General features: G+C 42.8%; 1 protein-coding gene across 1 annotated transcript in view; it reads right to left on the bottom strand.

The window, feature by feature from the left end:
- Positions 1 to 20,802, bottom strand: part of LOC146589325 (vasoactive intestinal polypeptide receptor) — a 112,515-nt gene that overhangs the window by 16,017 nt on the left and 75,696 nt on the right. Inside the window, exons 5-8 of the mRNA XM_085316503.1 lie at positions 19,509 to 19,609; positions 17,388 to 17,520; positions 2,003 to 2,156; positions 11 to 71 (exon numbers count right to left, since the gene is read on the bottom strand). Coding sequence (XP_085172629.1) covers positions 11 to 71; positions 2,003 to 2,156; positions 17,388 to 17,520; positions 19,509 to 19,609 — 449 coding nt within the window. The remainder of the gene's footprint in view (positions 1 to 10; positions 72 to 2,002; positions 2,157 to 17,387; positions 17,521 to 19,508; positions 19,610 to 20,802) is intronic.

Here is a 20,802-nt window from a genome sequence, read left to right as displayed (position 1 = left end):
ATAGGCTTACCCAACATCGAAATAGTAAATCCTGACAACAGTCCATGCGGTGATGAACACAGAAGGGGCACCTGGCAAGAGAAGACGTGGTRTTACTTTCACAAATCATTATCCATGTTTTCAAGGCTGCTCTTCCCCATCACCACCATCTCTCCAGAATGACTGAGATGGTGGCTTCCCTTAATGGTGTACATCAGGTCTTCAGTGCTCACATGCCAATCAACATGTTGCCTTTCTCTCTCACTGACCACGTAAGATGAGTTTCCTGTAAACTGTTCCCTACCTGATTTATCCTTCTGCTGCAATGCCTACAAAAACCTGATGATGATGAGACACAAGGAATAGGTGTCATCCCATCTCACTTGAGACATCTACAGTATGCAACATCTGCATCTAAGCCAGTCACTGCAAGCTCTCTGTAGTATCAGTGGAGAGAYGTATGTACTTCTAAGACACAATTCTGAACTAATTTAGATGTKTGTTTTAGGACAAGAAATACTTCTTGGACCACTTTGATTGTATTGACTGTATCTCCACTAACTATAATGGGAGCCTGGAGCGACTAGATGTCTGTACTTGGTCAGATGAATCTATTTCTGCCCCTCTCTCCATGATCTACTGCCTGACTAGGGCAGTCATGTTATGTACTTGTACTATCCTTTTTTTTCTAGCTCTGTCTGTTGTTTTTGATTACGTTTAGATAGGAAATGCTCCAGGAAGGAAAATTCTCTTTGTTCTGTGTTACTCACAGTATTTCGTGTTATCTGTTGTGATTTCTGAGTGCAAAGGTAATGCAACAGTAAGAACTGCAATGAGGGTGTGCAAAACATCAGTTCTTGCATGATTCATTTCAGATCCACCACTGAAGCTCTTGCAAATGATGGATGAACTAAATGCCRAAAGTTCCTTCAAGCACCAGTCCTTTATTTAAATTGTTCTTCCTCATCCAAACAACCTCAGAATTTCGAAAGAGGTCTATAGTATTTGTAAGAGTTGTCCATATACTTATAAGTGCAAGAGATTTCCTTTGATTTAAAATCAGTAGCTCTGCAAATATTTCTTTAAAATCTTCCAGCTCTACTTTTCCTGAGAGAAAGAGTACCTGTGAGCAAGGAGCAAGGTGGATTTAAAGATCTGACCTGATTAAATGCATCTGAAACTAAGCCTGCTAACTTCACCTCTTCACATGATTATAGCACAGAGAACGATCCCTGTTCAGCAGTGTGAACCCAAGCGTAACTTCTGTCACTTTTGATGGAAGTTACTCTATGGCTAGTTGATCAAATCCTGAGTCCAGGCATACCCCCGTGCATGACACAAATGCTTTTTTAACTTCYCAAGATTATTTCCCGCTCTAATTATTTCCTGGTTTCAACTATTAAGAATGTGGAACAGAGAGCCATTTTGCTTGTTTATATATAAACCTTAAGCTAAAAAGCTTAAAGGGGAAAAGAGATTTCTCTTGGGAGGAAGAAGAAAAGCTGGCCTGGTAGGATTAATTTGCATAAATTAGCATTTCAGCTGTGGGCAGCTTTGTGCAGTTTCATTTTGTCTTATTTTATGTTGTTTGTGTGCGAGAGTGGATTCACATTAAAGATGGAGAAATCACGAATGCAGTAAGCAGAAGGTTATCAACATCAGCACAGAGGCAATGGGATCTCCATGGACAACTAGATTGAATGCGGGGAGAGAGTGAGGGATTACAGTGTCTTTTGGAAGGGCTTAATCGAGGAGTCCAGCTTTGCTCTGGGATCCACACTTAAATTTAAGGCCCATGCATGACACTGAGTTCGGGACACCTGTCCAGCTAGCTGGAAGAATATGAATGTGGTTTTGAAGGCCCTAACCTAGCAGCTGAGTGTGGCTCGGAGTCAGACAGTTTACAGCCTGGACAGAGTCTCCTGGTGWTTGTCCAAAAATCCCCATTCTCACCACCTTAAACTGCTGTTAAAAATGCCTGTCAGGATCGCCTCCTGGCATTCAGGTTTGAGAAGATGCGTACCCCAGCCAATCAAGATGTACCACCAAAAGTATTTTCTCTCTGAAAAGAAGGAGATGACCAACAGGGTGTGAAGATACAAGCCTTCCACAAGCAGCCAGAAGAAGTTGGCCATAACGCAGTACTGAAAGAAAACCATCATAGCTTTGCAGCCAATCTGCAARAGAAGAAATTAACAGCAGTGAATTACAGAGCATTTCCATCGTAAACACGTCAATCACAGTAAAACACYGATGGAGGAGACAACTCCATGTAACTTTGGGATTGTTTTTTGAAGGATCTGTATTTTGTACGGCATGACCTCCTCCCATAGAAAGCCAAAAGGCCTCTCTAGCTTGCTGGACGCAAGGAGCATCTGGCTTGCTCGACGTGYGCTAACTCCTGCATGGTGTGCGCAGCGTGCCTGCTTGAGTGAGCCAGCTCCGGTCAGGATGCCGTTTAGGTAGCCTAGTGACACATTCAGGCATGGAAATCCTGCTGAGTGGTGACAGGCTGATACGCTGAACTATGATCCCCATCAGCATGGTGCTGCTTGCTGTGGATTTGGGATGTACATCTATGGGAAGCTGCCTCAGTGGCAAAGCTGATGCTAGGAGGCCCTGCCGTGATGTGCAGATACCAGCCTCTCTGCTGTGCCAGTGCAATGGTGCGTGGGGCCGAGATTTGAAATAAACCACTGCACTGGTTCAGAAGAACCATCCAAAAAGTTGCTACTTTAAGCTGACATCAATTCAGTGAGCTAGTTTACGTGCAGCCCACGAGCCCTTGGTTCAGCACAATGGAGGTGGTAGGCACCAGAGAGGAGAAAACAAGCAATGGAGAGTAAAAGTGGGGATTTCTTAAGCTGGTTTTACCACTGAAGTCAGCATCGTGATGAACGACACCCTGAGCAACCTGGGCATCCCTTCCCTTCTAGGGGACCACAATGMACTTTCTGATACATGAGTACCTTCAGATTCCTTATAGATACCAGCCTCCAGAGGGAAAAAGAAAATGTGCACAAATTGAGTCCCTACACAAATTGTTCTATGCACAAATTCAACATGTACAATGTGCCCTGAGGCAGGCTGATAAAGGGAAGACTTCCCTCGYTGCACTGGTCCAGAGACACATTTCCAAGCCCCTTTGATTCCCAATGGCACTGCCTGCTAGTATTGCCAAGACCTCTGAACCTGAAGCAATGAAGGCTCTGACTTAAACAGACAGACTTCCCAGGGGATAAAAAAAAAAATTCCAAAAACCTGTATGAAGTAGCTCTTGAAAGCAAGGTCAGTTCTGATCACCTTATGGCCCAGTAGATATGGTAAAAACTAAAGGGGTTTGGAGACAGGGGTTTGAAGAAGGCCAAGAATTCTAGAGGCATGGTTAAAAAAAGGCTAATATCGTATTTTTTAAAAAAATAAAAGGTAAAGAGGAAAAGCAGAGTGAACACTAATGAGTATGGAGAGATTTGATTGTCTTAGAAGGAACAGATTTGAAAGGGGAAGGAGGATTATTTTTCCTCAGAGAATGAATAATTAAACACAATAACCTGCTGTGTGAAGATTTCACTGCAGCACAGAAATGGGACATTTTGCAGTTAATGGGAACGGTCAGCTTAGAAAGGAAAAAAAGTAATGGATGGGAAATTTACCTCTGACTTTCAGGAGCCAAGTAACTCTAAGGTGGAAATCAGCTGCCCAAAGAGATACACTAGTGCTGGCCATTGCACTAGCACCTGATATACCCAAATGCAGCCACAGCTGGACCTGTACACACGGGAGCCTTGTGTGTGCAAGGCCTGCTTCCTCTAGCAACAGCTTCTGCTCCTCCAGAAAATGTTTCTCTGGAAGACATTGGTTGCACTGCTGCTGCCTAAGCATCTGTGAGATGATGAGTTGGCAACAGCCTCATTGACTTCAGTGAGTCTCCTTGGGTCAAGAGCAAGGGCTGGGGCAAGGGCATCAGTCTGACTTGTGGTGCTCCTTAACCAGCTCCCTGCATACTGGGTTGCTTCCTTGGTCTGTGCACGTGCATTACACTGAGTTTAGAGCACTATCGATTTGCACCCCTGACAAGCTCACATTTCTCCCTGCTCTCCCCTCCTGCTGGAAACAGTTGCTATGTAACACACTGATTAAAAAAGAAGCACAGAAAGTGTTTTCGCAGTGCCACATGTTTGAGAGAGAGACTTGTCCCCACCGATCACTCAAAATTAATTCAACCCTCCCCTAGCACCCGCCAGTATGTCACACTGGGGATCCTCATGTGCTCCTGCTAATCAATTTATATGCACATCAGCTCCCTCCTGCGAGCCAGATGGCACAAACAGAAACTTGCTGCAGGGTGGGATGGGGGAAGGTGGAGGCAGAGCAGACAGTTAACTACGTGGGAGGGAAGGTGACACAGAGCTGAGCTGACAGGGGCCCGCTTGTCCCTATGGCTTCCCCATGCTCTTTGCTCCTCTCCGCTATTATGTGCGTATGGGTGGTGTGACACTGGCACATCTCATCCACCCAAAGTCTGCTTGCCCGCTTTGTGTGTCTGCACCCAGTGGGGATTTGCTGGTGTGAGTGTGCCCAGCAGAGTATGGCCCTAATTCAGCAGCTCCCAGATGAAGTGGTAGATTTAAGGGACCGATCTTGATGCATCTCAATCACACCCTCCCCAAAAGTGGATTTACTTTTCAGGAGGATTGAATTTGGGGAATCTTTCCTGGAYGGTTGTGTTGAAATGACAGCAGAAGTATGAAGCTGGAGCACACCATGAGGAACTGGAATACGTCAGGGACAAGGAAAGGCTGCTGACAAAAAGTGCATGTGAGTTTCACATAAAAGAGGCTATCAGGTAGGCATTTCCAAACTGAATTTGTAGAGCTACTAGTGTCACAGAGAGGAAGCTGTGTTAAACATAATTCTGTGGCAGCAGAAATCCCAAATATGGATCACCAAATATATCACCACTTTTTCCACAAGCAGTGGCAACTATTATATTTTTGGTACACCCTAACCCTAACTCCTTCTCTAATATAGTTGTGGCTTGTAACTGCCCAGAGATGAATCACACACACAGACAACAGCTGGTTTCTGCAGCTCCTTCTCTAAAGTGGTGGTAGAAAGACCACCTGAGGTGGGTGGTAGCAAGAGCAGAACAGCTCTGTGCTGGGAGATACCTGACTATTTTAGCAGTTGCTGCCACCCTAGCCACTTTTTGCTCTGCCTGCAGAAAAGATATTTTTATGTATTGGTTTGAGGACGTGGCAATAATGGATTGCAGCCTGGGATCTCCTGCAACACAGGAATGTTTCTGCTGCTYTGGAACAGATTTGGATGCACTATCTGAGACCAAACTCAAGTGAGTTCCTACAATGAAGCTGTATTAGCACAGGCTAGAGTGGTACAGGCTAGTGCCTGTAGGTGGGACTCTAAATCTTGATACCTATGAAGTCATCATCTTCTCCTAAGCTAGCACCCACGACCTCCTTTCTAGTCAGTGGAGATACAATCAGTATAGTCAACAGAGTCCACAGTGTGATCTATCTCATCCACACGGAGAGCAGATGTATTGTAAAAGTACCCTTTCYCCACCAACATTGCAGAGAGCCTGGGGAGCTCAGCCTAGCTGAAGACATGCTACTGCAGATGTCYTGCAACTCATGAGATGGCCCCTATCTTACAAAGTAACTCATGGTACACTCTTGCTGCCTGATATACCATTACCTAAGTTTAAACTAGGCTAGATTTTTCAAAGAGAGAAGCAGTTTTGCTGTTGACTGCACTGTTGTTCTCTCCTTGAATCCCCTTTGATAGGCAACTCAGGGACACATTTGGAAAACAGTCTTGCCTGGCTATTGAGACTTCCTCTTCTTTATAACGTGCAGCACCTGGTAATAGGGTTTCTACCTTCCTGATCTATCTAATGCAGCCTCAGAATTGCTGTTATAATGATGGTGAAAAAAATCCCTGTTTATGTAAGATGCTTTACTGTTTAGATGACAGGCACTAGGTAGAGATGAGCTATAACAGCTCACTAGAAGGCGTTTTCTCATAAAGAGCAGACCCCACAATATGTCAGTGTTGAAAGACTAATATAGGCTATGTTTAGAAAAGCTATTTTCAGCAGGAGAAACAGCATTACAACACCACTTTTTCTGTTCTCTCCCCTTTCACTATTTCATATACAAGAACCTGTTTTGCTGCCTTTCTACAAGCAGCTTACACTGCTTGTGTCCACGCAAGATACAGCAGAGAGGTGGTTTTCCTCAGCTGCGATGCTGTCACATCTAGCCAAGTGGCCCTTCTCTGCTCCCCCTCTTAGTTCCCTCCCCTGCATTAGACACAGGCTATTTGCTTTTCCCCTCAAGATCCTTCCCTTCAACATCTGCAGTCTGTCATCAACTGCTGAGACACTGGTTCTGCCTCCAACCGATGAGGAATGAGAGCCTCTTTTACCCAAACAAGCACTTTTGTGCTTCTCTTTAATTCATCATACTCAATAACAGAATTTCACATCACTTATTCTAGAAGTTTATTTGAGGATGAGATGAATCATGCCTGAAGCCCACTATATGGACCAACTCTCCATAGACTTGGTGTGGCCAGCCATCTATGTTGTAAGCATTTACATTTAGTCTAATTAACTGATGACTGCTTAACTGAGGACAATCTAAAGCAGCCACCTGACAAGATTAAGCAGTTTAAACGTAGGCTTCCAGTGTTGTTTTAGGCACTGTCAGGTATTCTGTCCGTCCTCCAGCCGTTGGTCTAGGAGGATGGGGGTTTCCTATAGGTCCTGTATCATTTCCRTCAGTGCTGTGCCCATCTTTGGCACAGCCACAGGCATCTTAATGGGTATGAGACGCCCATGTTAGATGGGAGAAGCTTGCCCTTTATGCAGAATCCTTAAAGGTGCTGAGCTAGTAAGACTGGGAAAAATCAAACTTATCACACTGTACTAAAGTAATGTCCTAAAGTACATGAGGAAGGCTGTTTCTCACAAATGTAGAGGCAACCTTGAACTTGATTTCAATTATTTTGCACTTTAGATGGATACTTACACAYGTGCAAAATGAGTGCAAAGTACTTGTCTTGCTGGTCATGGAGCATTTTGCACTCCCTCTGCATGGGTGTGAATGTCTCCCTTCCCCATAGGAATCAGGCCTGTRACTTCCAAAGCAAGATTGCACCACGTGAGTGGCATTTATTGCCCTCTGAGACAAAGYTGCCCCGAGCACATACTGATTTAGGCACTGACAAGTGCAAGGGCCTAAAGGCTAACAAGGGACTAGAGAAGGCAAAGAGATTGCATTTGCTTTGAAAGAGAAGAGGGCTTTTWGCAATTGTTTTATGGCAAATATTTAATGTGCTGCTGATACTTAGGAACATAGGCTAGCCTTTCAAAAAGGAGAGGGGAGAGCTGGGTAGACACCTGGTGCGATGTGAAGACCTATGCCAGTAGTGGGGTTGCTGGGCCAGAATYTTTGGGTGGCAACAGTGGGCCAAATCCAGAGCTTATTGTAATGACAGGGAAGGACAAAAGAGCTACCTGTGGTATTCGTGGGCTATGTCCACTGAGCAAAACCACAGTCCACTTTGTCAGACCATAGGAAAAGTGCATTCAAGATAGAACTAGAGTTTCTGAGATGGAAGCAAGGAGCAGGGGCATTACGATGGGAAAAGCAAGACTGAGCAATGGCCAAAAGCTACGAGGCTTCTGTGCTGTGGCTATTAGCCTTTTACATTTTCAAATAATGTTAGCCCCGAGAAAAATGTTTTTCTCATAAAACTGGTGCACTGACCAACTGATCCAGAATGGAAAATGCGGTTGTGATGCTGGAGGCAGTGATCAATTCAGAGCTGAATCTGCTGCTGTATTAAATACACATCTCATACCCCTCAGCRATAATGACTCTGATGGAGGTATCCCTGCTCGTTAATAACTGCTGAGGATTGGCAGTCTTGACCAGCCACTGAATTTATCTAGCTCAGTATAAGCAGCTTATTCAAGTTTGGACAAGACCTGGCCTGAGAACACCTTGGTTTTGAGGAAGGCCGAAGGATTTTGATCGAGGAAATATAAAGGGGCCTGGAGATACACTGCGACATAAAGGGTCTGCCTGAGTCTGATTGCCCCGAGCATGGGAAAACTGCTCTGCGAGCCACCACCTCTAATCCTGGGCTATGCTGCAGCTCCTGGCATTATTCATGAAGTCTGGACAGTGCCTTCAGCCTTGTCTCTGGTGCCCTCAGTGAAAATGTGGGCTCACGTTAGCTTCAATCAGTCAAGAAACCTTCAGGCCTCCAAACTTTCTTTAAGGAACTCAGGTCCTTTTATGTGACCTAYCACCGCTGAAGCAGGAACAAGTGACTAACAGAGATTTCTCCAGGCCTCTTCAACAGAAAACAGATGAAACCTCATTTTCTCACTGATAGCTTTATCCAGCGCTTTGCTTTTATACTGTCCAGAAGACATGACCTRTCCAAAAGGCTGGTTGCTGTGCGACTCATGGTGATTTTGCCTATAGCAWCAGCTGCTCTTCTCCCCATCCTGGTCAAAGAGCCTTCCTAGACATTATTTAAAAGCTTTTTATTATCTCACTCATRATCCTGTTGCCGAGGCATGCAGAGCAAGCACCTTCTGCAATGGAGATGCTAAAGTTAGGGTTTTCAGGTACAGACTGGCCTATGCTGCCACTTCACACCGTCATATCATAAATCAGGCAGGTAACTAAATTCAAGAGTTAATCTTGTGTTTGCMCAATCTTGACATCCTAAAGCAGGACTGAATCCCATCCAATTTGGGATAATTTTTTTTTTATGTTGAGGTGGCCATCTCAGACAAGCTATTGTATAATYTGTAGTGAGGAGATAGTAACAAAATAATTGCTCTGCTTGTAAGATTTCAAGATATCATTAATCCCCCATCTCACTATYTTGACACTGCAGTTCACTCAATTAACAATTTGGCAATCATTATATAATCTACATACAGTACAGCACTGTCCACAGTTATGCACGGTCCACTTATTTCCATGCATGTTGCAYAGAGATATCAGAACAGACATAATTTACAAACTTATATTTTTATTTTTCATGGGTCACTTCTCTCTGCTTTTAATTTTACWTTTATTTATGAAGTTGTTTTCTTTCTGAGAGGCCAAAAGGCTGATGGGAGAGGTGGCTATCCTGTACTGGCAGAAGTATTCCTGCCTCTGTTAAGAAAGGGAGGGTGCGGACAATCCTCTATGCAGTTTACCCTAGGAATATGTTCTTCTTTACTGGAAACAGAAAGAGAACTTGTCTTCCTTTTTTCACTGGGTATTTTTTGTCCCAACTAGAGGCTACAGCAATCTTCTTCTACAAATCATCTTCAGAGAGAGATGAGAGGTGGATTTTCAGTAGTGATTGCTGATTCTGGCTTGGACCTTTCCTGAGGAGGTGGCAAAAATACGCTTTTGCATATCTCGATCTCCTGTATCTTGTCTCATTTCATGCTTAAAGCTAGTGGCTATTACATACTGTCTTTTCACTACTTAGATGGCTTTGCCAGAGGAATGGAAAAACATGCCACATCAAAGCTTCTGCAGCAGAACCTACAGCACAGAAGGCATTTCCAGAAGCTGACACAGTGAACCAAAAATGAGACTTTCCGGAGATTTGTTATCTCAGCCTTTTGCTACTGTGTCGAGTCTTCCACAGACAATCTGGCTACATGGGATGACGGCTTGACCCCACAGAGGCCAACGGCAAAGCCCCTGCTGACCTCCAGAGGGCTTTGCTCTGGAGGACTAATTTGCAGAAATTCTGCATGACGTCAATGGGAATTATTGACAGAAATAAAGCAGCTTCTTACGGGGTGATTCTGTTCCTCAGAAAATGAGCCCTTAGGTCAAGCCAATTTACCGAGCCATAAAAAATGAAAGGAAAATAAAAAGTGTTAACTTACCCTTGGCACATTCAGCCTTTTGTATAACATCAGAAAAACAAATTACAAACACAAACAAACACGACTGACTGGCAAAAATCCATCACTTTATTTCTCCCTGCTTTTTARTTGCAGTTTTAGCCTTGATTCAAACAGGTTAACAAGAAAAAAAAAAAGACCCCTAAGGTTTATGTTTTACCAGACAAGAGATCCAAGGTCCATTCAAATGGGACTTAACTTCCTAAATCACTTGGGTGCCTTTGGCTCCTTCCTGCCTTCCCTATTGTGGAGTAYGATAATTTATTTTAAATGTTAAATTGCCACACAAGTGGGCAGCTCAGTAAGTTTTCCTGGGAGATGTGCAGAAGTGTTGGGTGCTGAGAACCTAACGCTATYTTTGGTTATTCACCCACTAAAGAAATTCTTAAAATGCCATCTTGACTGAAGTGAAGTGGTTTCTGATCAAGGCACCTGACCTTCAGTTTGTGAGCACCTTGGCTAACGTAAATTCTCATTTACCAGTAATTAAAACAAAGAAAAGATAAAACACCTTTAAAGATCTTCATGAGATTAGCMGTCTTAAATCTTAATGACGGTCCCTCACTCTTGCTGCCCTTAGGAGCTTCAGCTGTAGGTCCACCCTATAAAATGTACAGCAGATGGACTAACATGACAGAATTCAGAAAAAACTCATGGCCACCATCTATCTCAGGCGCAGAGGTACAAGGTTTGAAGCACACATTTTCCTGTTAACATGCTGCTGTGCATCAAGGGAGCCCTAGAAACATTATGCAAGAATGCTCTTAAGCCTTGGCAATACCAAATTAATTCCATTTATCTTAACCCTCTTTCCTCCAGGTCTTGATGCAGTACATTTTCATGCACCCTTCATTGCCTAAGAGCACATACTGGAATACTTATCCCATATCAGCTGTCACAGAGCAATTTATTAAGCCATTACAACCTGAATTTATTGACTGAGCTTGTAGAGCTGTTATCGTTTTCATAAAGAAGAAATACGATTTCTAGACAAATGTACATAGGCATAGTACAGCCATATGCATGCACGCATACACTGTACAAGTGAGCTTAGTCTTTCCCGCTCCCATCYGGACATGCAAGGATGGAGATATCAGGAAGAAGCTACTGGGCTCAATTTTCATGTTTTTCTTCCCCTGCCACCACCTCTACTTGTATCAGAACTGGGCCAATAACAAACCTGAACAAAACATTGTCTCTCTATCATCAGCTTAACCCGTTTGGACCCCAATGACCCATGAGATAAGCTTGGACATTCTTCATACTTYCATCTCTTTTATGACAGCTGAAAGCCAGCTGGAAATAGCAAGACTTTTAAAACTTAATCGCTGCTAATATGGAAGTTACACAAGACAACCTCTATTTTATGAGCTTCCAACACAGGAAAACCTGCCAGGGTCAGATCCTCAGCTGACAGAAAACTGCTGCACTCTATTAAAATAAATGGAGCTATAGCAATTTTACGCAAACAAAAAATGTGGTCCACATCACTGCACTTTATGCCTTCCCACACAGGCTTCCTCAAAGATAACACTATCATCTGTTGAATTCAGTAGGAAGCTCTTATGTCTGCTTTACCTCACGTAAGAAGCAAGTTTAAGCCCTGTGACTTTAATCCTCAAGGCTATTTAAGCATTTCATTTCCACTGACTTTAATAAGAGTTACATAACTAACAGCCTTTGAGGGCCTGGGCCTTTCCATTTTTGTCTGTTAGGAATACTAGTTTGATTTTATTTAGGGTCTTGTGAGTATTTCTAAGATGGTGATTAGCTCTAGCTGGTCTAGCCTCTGAGTCAGATGACTCAGAGCTGAGTCATAAAAATAGAATTATCTTGATAAATTGGGTACCTCTCCCTATTTTGTGCTCATCAGTGGGAGAATCATAATGGGGCTTCTAAATGCAACCTCAGTAATAAGAGAAGCCAATTGCAAGTCAGCAGCCACAAGGAGAAGGTGATCGGGGCCTTAACGACACACATCACCGCACTTGTCACATCTGATCTCATTATTGGCAATACGGCATTGCTTTAAAAGCGTCAGCCTGTGACTAGGGCACTGCTATGTCAGGCGTGATAGGGTTATTTATTCAAAGCAAGTGCCTGCTCCAAAGGTCTTATAGTCTAATGTTCCATCTTAACTTCTGCCTTCACTCCTGGGCCATTCCTATGAGCAAAGGAGATGGCAAGGGGCTAACTCATCTAAGCTTAACCATGTGAGACCATGTTAGAACTTGACCAGGCAGATGTTCTCCTGAAAGTGAATGGACTAGTTGGTCTAACTGATCTCAAGCGCAGGATGATATGAGTAGTCTAATAAGCAGATGGGACATAACTCTGAATGTAATAGTTGCTCCTTGAAGGAATGGATCATTTCATCCCTTCCCTGTGGAGCACTATCCTCTGGGACTGACTATCAGCTCCTGTGACCAACTGACAGGGAAGGAAGCCAGCAAGAGCTCCCACTGGTTCCCTCTCTGTCGCTGCCCATCCATTCTCTGGTGGAACTAGGCAGTGAAATACTGTTTATTTTCCACTTTTAGGCATGCTCAGATTGGCTAACTTATAGCTGAAATGAAGACCTTTCCGCTGCTTCTACTGCAAACTCCATCTCTCCAGAGCAGAACCCGAATCCTATGGCACAGACCTTCCCCACCTTCCCAGCCTGGCATGCCTCCAGCTCCACATACCAGGACCYCAGCTTCATGCCCCACTGGCATTCWTCACCTCCCTATCTCAAAATGACAGTGTGGCAGCTTTAGCTTCTCTGATACTCATGATTTCCTTCACTCTCCATCACTGCACATTCCCTTCCCAAACTCAGACCTCAAGCCCATGCTCCCTTCTTCTCCCATAACCCGTTTTGCAGAACACCTCCCAGCACCATAATCTTTCTTCACAACCCTTTTTACTTTCTAGTGCCAACTCTGACTGTGGTTGAGAACCTATGCTGGGTATGGTGCAGCAACCAAGGCTGCAAGGATGATAGCCATAAGCAGCTSTCTCACCAACAAAGAAAGAAGTTACTCTTTGTCAGCTGCTCTATAGTAATTACTTGTGTGAAAACCCTTTCTCTAGGGGATGTAAGAGACATCTTATGCCTTCTTCATAAATACCAGMGTGTGGGCTTGTACAAGCTGCATCTCTTTGGCTGCAGAAAAGGTGATGAGATACTACCTTCGTGGATGGACTATCAGCTTGCACCTACTGGTCCTTTTTCAAAGAGTCTGATCTCTGGCTGGACAATTTCAAAACCTAAACAAAGATGTGAATAAGACGGGTTGGATGGTTACCCTACAGCCCATGCTCCTGGCTGCCACTGGTCTTGGACAGTAAACAGCCCAAACCTCTTATTTATAGCTTCCCACTGCTTCACACATCCTTCATTCACTAAACTTGCCRGTATATCTTCAAATTAATGCTGGCACTAAACTGATATGAATACATGCAACATTATCCCCCCCCCCCTCTCTCTCTTTTGTTTTTACTATTAGGTAATGCTTGGATCATTAGGGCCTCTCTTAATTAAAGAATCTAGTTATAGCTTCTTTCTTTCTTTTCTTCTCCTCCCTCCACTCTCTTTCCTATTTTCTGGTACTTTCTGGRAGTGTCTCAATACCTTTGGTGAAGTGAACCTTAAAGCCCTAGTGTGAGATTTGAAAGAGAACTGGCAAACATACATCTCCAYTATGTCTCTCAGTTCTCTTTCTCTTGTTTTGTACTTTCTTGTATTATTTATAGGACCTTTCTCTAGTTATTTTTTCCATCTGACATTTCTCTTGCTGTAAAAATYAGATTTTAGCAGTGAGCAGAAAATCAGTGGATACGGGAATAATATTCTTCAGTAGCTGCTCAGCAGATGGAAATCTCTTAGTCTAACCTGACGGTAAAGATCCAGACCATTGCACCATGAAGAGGTGGGTCTGTTACAGTTGTGCTACTATCACAGAGATTCTTTGCAGAATCATAAGAAGAGACCAAATGCTGTTAAAAAGCCCAGAAAGAGGAACCGAACCCTGTCCATCGCAATGCCTGTGTCCCTAAGCCAACAGCAACCGTTTGGCTGGGTTTTACAGGATTCTGTGGACAGGGTGAGGTAGTTCAGGTCGGAGAAGAGCAGCACAGTGAGAAGTGTCTGCTGTACGTGAGCTGTGATTTTTCCTTTGCTCGTGCTGCTCATTGGCATGAAAACCAAACGCAGCTGCCATCTRTTTGGTGGGAATGGTGAGGGTCTCCTTCAGCTGATCACACAAGAGCATGCAGGACCTCATTTCTGAGGAAGGACAGACTGCAATGCCCTTCCTTACCTCAGGCAACTCCTTTGCGCCTGACTGGTCCTGAGGAACTCAGTGGATGGGGTACACCTCTGCAGCATCATACTGAGCTGCTGAAAAAGTGTCAGTTGATATATTTACACATTTACACATTCAAGAGGTTGCCCCCTTCTCTGTAAGTGGAAGCAGATGTTTTTCCCACAGGACATATCTTGAGTAAAGGGGTTAGTTTTACATTTCCTACTCTCTGTCTTTCTCAGATGCCTCAGGTAGCAAGTTTTTATTTCAGAGGGTGGAGCAGGGGGCCCTTCTCTCCTTTAAAGTGCTGTTGGATGAGCCAGAGGCTGTGTTGGTGCCCTCATCTCTATACAACATCAACAGGCCAATGGCTTTTCCTGTGGTCCAAGGTATTAATATTCAGTTCCTTTCTGAAACATGGCCTTCCTGTTGCCTTATAAAACTTTCCAATAGTCTGTGCTAGGAACTTCTTGGTAGGACTGTTTCCCTATTTTATATGAAAGTTAAAGAGTACTGAGAAACTGCTGGAAAAATCTGTGTAGCAGGACCTCTGCCCCTCCCTCTCAGATGAAATCTCTAACCAATAGGCCAGAAATTCTTGCTCCTTATGGTCTTCTGAACCTTGAATTCATTTTTGCATTGAACCTCTCCCCCCACACAACGGGTTTTTGGAGGGCCAGCCTCCTCTGAAGGCCAGTCCAGGTGCTGCTGCATGTGCCATGGGATCACCATTGTGCTTAAGGACAAGCTTAATTGATCTGGGCAGCCGGGAAAGGGCAAGCGGCTCGAGATATTTGTAAAGCTATTGTCGCTTTAGTGCTGAGTTTCCTTAACACCGSACAAAGGGCCTGTGCCACTTTGCATAGCCCCTGCAACCAATGSTCATTTAAGCTTGCTGCATTTAGTTATGAAAACTAGCCTTGCTTGCCAACTCAGGGTCTCTGCCACACGAAAGGCAGGCTAAATTTTTCATCAAACCAGAATAACTTTTCTGTCCTCCTAGACATAGATTTACCAAGGAAGAAGGACCAAGAAATTTAAGGAGGCAACAGTGACTACAAACCATTACTTAAACACCATCCATCGCTGAATATATGTGATATATGATGGCTCAGTGCTACTCATCACATATGTGCTGCATTGGCCTCARTTCCCTGAAATGCTTATTGCACTGATATTTGAACACTACAAATGCTCAGGCACTCTGACCCATGGAAATGCCCAACAAGCTGAATTTCCAGGGCCTTCATGCCAAATAGCTCAATGGTAATCCTAAATTATTTGAATTTAAGAATGAAAAGTCTTGCTGTGGAGTTAACATTGCAATCAGTTTCTTGCGTTACATAAAATGAAGCAAAAAACGCTGCTGTAGGAAAGACTACAGACAAGTTTGTCTTTTTCAATTACATATGCACCTACGTGAAGTGGAATTTTTACTTGACTGGAGTACTGACACGTACGTTTGTGGACAGGTTAAACTTTTTTTTTACGCGGTTGGTGTACAAAACATTATATTAGGTCTTCTTACTGCCAAATGTAATGCTAAACACAGGAATTAGGTCTCTTCATCAGGAATGCTGAGAGAGGCCTCCACTCATTTCGATTTTGCAGCCCTGATTTTATACTAGGAGGGTGCCTTTATCCCTTTTTTCTCAAAAGAACTAAGTGAAATATTTTGTTTTCTATTAAAATATCATCATTTCCTTGGTTCACCCCTATTCTAAAATAGCACAGTGGTSAGAGCATTCAGTAAATGGAATCGTTTGTTCAAATCTGTCCTCAGAYTGAAGGAGATCAAGGCCATGTTCATTCTTGCTATTTTCAATGCATACAAGCAACCTTCAGAAAATAGTACCTAGTTCTTCCAAGTTAAAACTTTATCCTGCGAATCCAAAACACAAACAATCCAATCATTTAACTTAACTTAAGCCAACCTAACCCAACTAAACCCAGCCTAAATACAAAGGTTTTCTGCAAGCAGATAATTATTATGAGAGGCATTTTGATTGCATTTCAGGTAGGTATTTTTTGCCTACGACCTAGTAAGTTCTCCAAAATGTTTGGTCAAGATGGATGCAGATTTTGCAATGGGTAAGCTCCAACCTAATACAGCAGAGACAGATCTGTTCCATGTATTTTTATAACCCTTATGTACCATCCAGCCATTCACCCTGAGCTGGCATTGACAGCAAAAATCCTCTACTGGGGAGAAACACACACAATAGTGGAAGCCATGGGCCTGGCTGAAAGCACACTGGCTTCCAGGAACTGCAGTGTTCTTCAAGACAAAGTCCTGTATTTATACACAGGAGTGTTTCAGCATGGACAGTGGACACTTTTCACACTGTCTTCTGCTATCATGCCTCAGCCATGACCTGGTAGAAACTCGCACCGGGGTGAGAGGTTAGTACAGGCTCCATGGATCACTGGGTTCTTGGCTTCTCTACTGTGCTTCACCGCTGTGCTCAGTCCCCTGCTGTGTCCCTGTCCTGCTTTTACCAGTAAGTAACTCTTCTAATGTTATGAATTCATTATGGATTTTTTTTTGAATTCTGGTCACATCTCACTGTTTCTGTGATTTTAATTGCCTGCCTAAATTTATTTTAGTCTAGTGTCTTCTTCTGTCAATACAGCCTTTAGATCAACAGCTCTTCTCCTGCCTTCATGTTTGCTTCAATTGATTACACTGAATGTGAGGTTTTTTTGTAAAGTGAGAAATATCCGAGCTCCTTTTTTTCCCTCCTCTATCAGCCCAGTGGAGAAATCTGTTACATATGGTTATCATAGGATTCAGATTCAGATGAAAATTTAAGTTTTGCTCTTTATATATAGACTTCTACATGTGAGATAGCTGTCTAAGTTCCTGGGGAGATCTGGTTAATGCAATCAGTGGAGAGCCTTATTAAACTTACTGAGGCTAATGGGACATCTCACAAAGGAGGAGATATACCTACAAACCTTTGAGCATTATTATTTATTTTATGCCCTTTCCATCCAAACTAAACGGTAGGAATTAGGTTTTTGTTTCTTCTCAAATGACTGAAAACTGAAATCTTCCYCAAATGCTGACTCACAAGCATTTACAAGGTCATTTTGGTGCATCAKTTGAGAGAGGCAAACAGGACAAGGTGGAAGCTTCAACGTGAATGGCTACTTACTGAGCTCACAAAGCAGTGTTCAGATTCTCCACTCTCAAAAAGGATGACATCTTTTATGAAGACTGCGATGGCTCTCATTATGAAGGACATGAAGAGGTGCATGTGAATATAATTTCGAGTACAGTGTAGTTTTCTGTTGAGAAGCAAGAGAAGAAAAAAACATTTCTGAATAGCAAGGCTATTCAAAAGCATTATTTATCTATTTACATGTTTCTTCTGCCAATATACAGACTTTCAATTAAACATCATCAGAAACTTTGAGACTGACTATATACTGATGTGACTCACTGAAGACCCACTTAAGCCTTTTTAAAGCCACAAAAGATGTGGCATTCTGTGTGCTACGCAGTGGTGTTRCTATCTTTCAGATTGTCAGAAAGAAGGTCAAAATACAGAACGATAGGAAACAGTTTCAACGGGGTTGGATGCATTGAAAAAGGGATGCTTTTGACCAAACAGACTTTGCTCCCAATAAAGGTCTGCTTTTTTTATAGGATGTTGGTACTGTAATAATTCTTTTAGAAGTGGAATATTTCTAGAGGAAGAGAAATAAATTCTTAGCAACCTTTGCCAAAGTTAACACATCCCACATGTTTTCTGGAGCAATACGAACTATATTTTTATTTTAAAAGGACTAGGTATTGATTATATTAACAGTGATAGGCTTATTCTTCCCCTTACCTGCTAATGTATTCTGAAGATCTATTTTGATCAAGTAAGWCTGCTTTTCAAAGTGGGACTTTATATCAGCTAAAAGCAAAAGGCCTAATACTGTGGAAATGGGTACTTTTTGTACAGTCATCAGAACCAGAACAGACCTCACTCAGCAACGTGATCAAATTGCCACCTCTTAATGAGTCACTATGAGTGGCAGAGTTTGTGCTCTTGATCTCTGATGATGGCAAGATAATGTGACTGAGCTGAGTCCTCTGTTCTCGCAGGTGAAGCCCAGTCAATTCACACTGTTTGCCACAGATGAAGAGGGTGAACCCAGACAGCTTCACCAGTTCAGCTGGCACCTTGTACCTTGCTGGAGATGAGATAATTTGATCATGTGTCTGATTCACTCCTTTGCTTATGAGAGGAGTGGAGAGAGTGTGTACACTGGGAGGTGCAAAGGAAGTGGCTGCCTCTGCTCAAGGACTGTGAAGGGTCATGAAGTTTTGGTGTAAATTCAAGAGTTACTCTAGAATATATTGCTTCCCACATTTTTGTGGGGGAATGATTTCTGGACTGGACTGTAATAAATTTGCAATGATACAGTAAGAAAGATACTTAAAGTAAACCACTTTAGCAGTAGCATAAGTAGATGGAAGACCTATCAGATTCTTCCATCTCATTGATGCTGTTCGCTCTATATTTAAACACCATTGTAATAGAAGACTATCCCATATGTAGGCTTCTTCACTGGAGACACCCAAATTCAGACGCTTGAGTCTACTGTAAGTAACAGAAATCGAGAATGAATTCAGCTGCCAGAACCTAGATATCTGGTGTCATTTGATGTACTGTAGAATATCTCCCTGCCAATCCATGAAGCCTTGTGCCTCCTGAAGGTCCTGCTTCGTATCTGTGAACCCTGTGCATATGTCACAGTGAACCTAGCATGTCTTAAATGGCACTAGCTGCCTATGTCTTGCCCTAGATCTACGTGGGCTAGTAGGAGACACTTCTGAGAACGCTTTTGGAGGTAGTTCTGGGGTGTAATTCATCTGTCACATTTTAAATACCTGCTTTAGTTGAAATGTATTATCCTTAGAATCCACATAAACCATACTAACTAGATCTCTGTGGACCATAAATAGAACACGTGATGACTAGCTCAGATACAGAGATCTACCACATAAGACTATGCATTTAGTGAGATAATTCCTGCTGTAAATAACTAGATTGGGTTTGTACCTCTYGTGCAAAGGCTGCAATTCACATATCAGAAAATAGTGACATCAAAAGACAGAAGAACTTTCATCTCCTGTCCACCTTAGACATGACAGAAATCTTCTGACTTCCATGTATGACACTCATGGCCTATAACTAAAACAGTTATTTATCTGTGCTTGAACAGCCACAATTTCCTCCGAGACATCCCCTTACTTTTGTCTTTTTTTCTCATGGTCTTACCTGAAGAGACATAAAATAATCATAGCAGCCGTGAGAGCAATGAGCGATAAGGTATATCCAATGGTGTAGCCAGTCTTGACTGTGCCGTAGAATGTTGTTTGCTAACGTGAAAAAAGAAGAAAAACAGGACTTTCAAAGAGCYACCAACACGCTTTCCTACACACCATCAGTGAGTTTTTATTGATTTTTTTAGTGACAAATGTCTGGTTGCAGTAGAGGTTGGATCACACCACAAMCAGGTCACAATTTCCCAGGGGAAAGGTTTCTAGAGAAAAGAGTCTTATTTGACAGTCACATAGACAGTTACATGGTTATAATCTTGTGAAACAAGAGTGACTAATATTCAGTTAAGCAGTGCATTGGCATGTCAGCACTGACTATGATGAACTCATTTTATTAATGAAGGTTAAGGACAACTGATGTGAAAATTGCTTTCGCTTTTGTGGAAGACAGATTTTGTTTTGGCAAGGAAAAAGAAGCTGTCTTAAAATGTTCTCACTAAAGCACACATATGTACATGGAAGACAGCACACAGAGGGAGTCTCTGAGCATGCAGCATCATGGGACTTTAATCTGACATGGAGACCTGGTCTAAAGAAAATGCTGAAATAAGGAATCGGAACACCAGCTCTCATAGGGCTCTGCAGCAACAATCTAAATTTATATATTTTGATTATCAGCTTAAAATAAGAAGATTGGTTGGTTCTTGGGCATTTGTTTTGTTGATGAAGAATCCATATTTTCATAAGAAGACAACTCCAATTGTTGAAAATCTTAAAATCTAGCCCTTGCCATCATTTCCCATTAAAAAAAAAATGCATGYCAAAAAATCCTAGAAAAAGCAGTATTGATTAAAAATCTAAACCCAACCCTGTCTGGGAAATCACTCTTTGACTACAGTGAGGACTGACACTTTTATACGCTATTTTCGTAGGTTGTGTTGAGTAGTAGGAACTTTACAGAACCAGTGAGGCAGAGGTGAGAGGTAATTCTCTAGTATTTGCACAAGGCAGCTTGGAGGCACATTAAAATAAGATGGGAATTTCAGACAGCACAAAGGTTACAGTGGTCATGTCTATACTGCTTCACGGGCAAGGAGAGCTCTGGCCAGGCAGGAGAGAGCTTGTGTTGGGGGACTGAGTTGGAGGAAGAGGTCATCCTACACATATTTGGGAGAGCAGAGAAGAAGGTATAATGGAGGGAAGGAAATAAAAATACAGCATTGGAGATATCAGCAGTGGGCTGGCTGATGGAAACTGGCAAGTGAGAATACAGGTATGGGCCTCTTACTTCT

This window comes from Rhea americana, unplaced genomic scaffold, assembly GCF_003343005.1.
Source record: "Rhea americana isolate MKP2758 unplaced genomic scaffold, rheAme1 scaffold_47, whole genome shotgun sequence".
Lineage (NCBI taxonomy): Eukaryota > Metazoa > Chordata > Aves > Rheiformes > Rheidae > Rhea > Rhea americana.
Note: the sequence above shows the minus strand (reverse complement) of the source record. Positions and strands in the feature narration are given on the sequence as shown.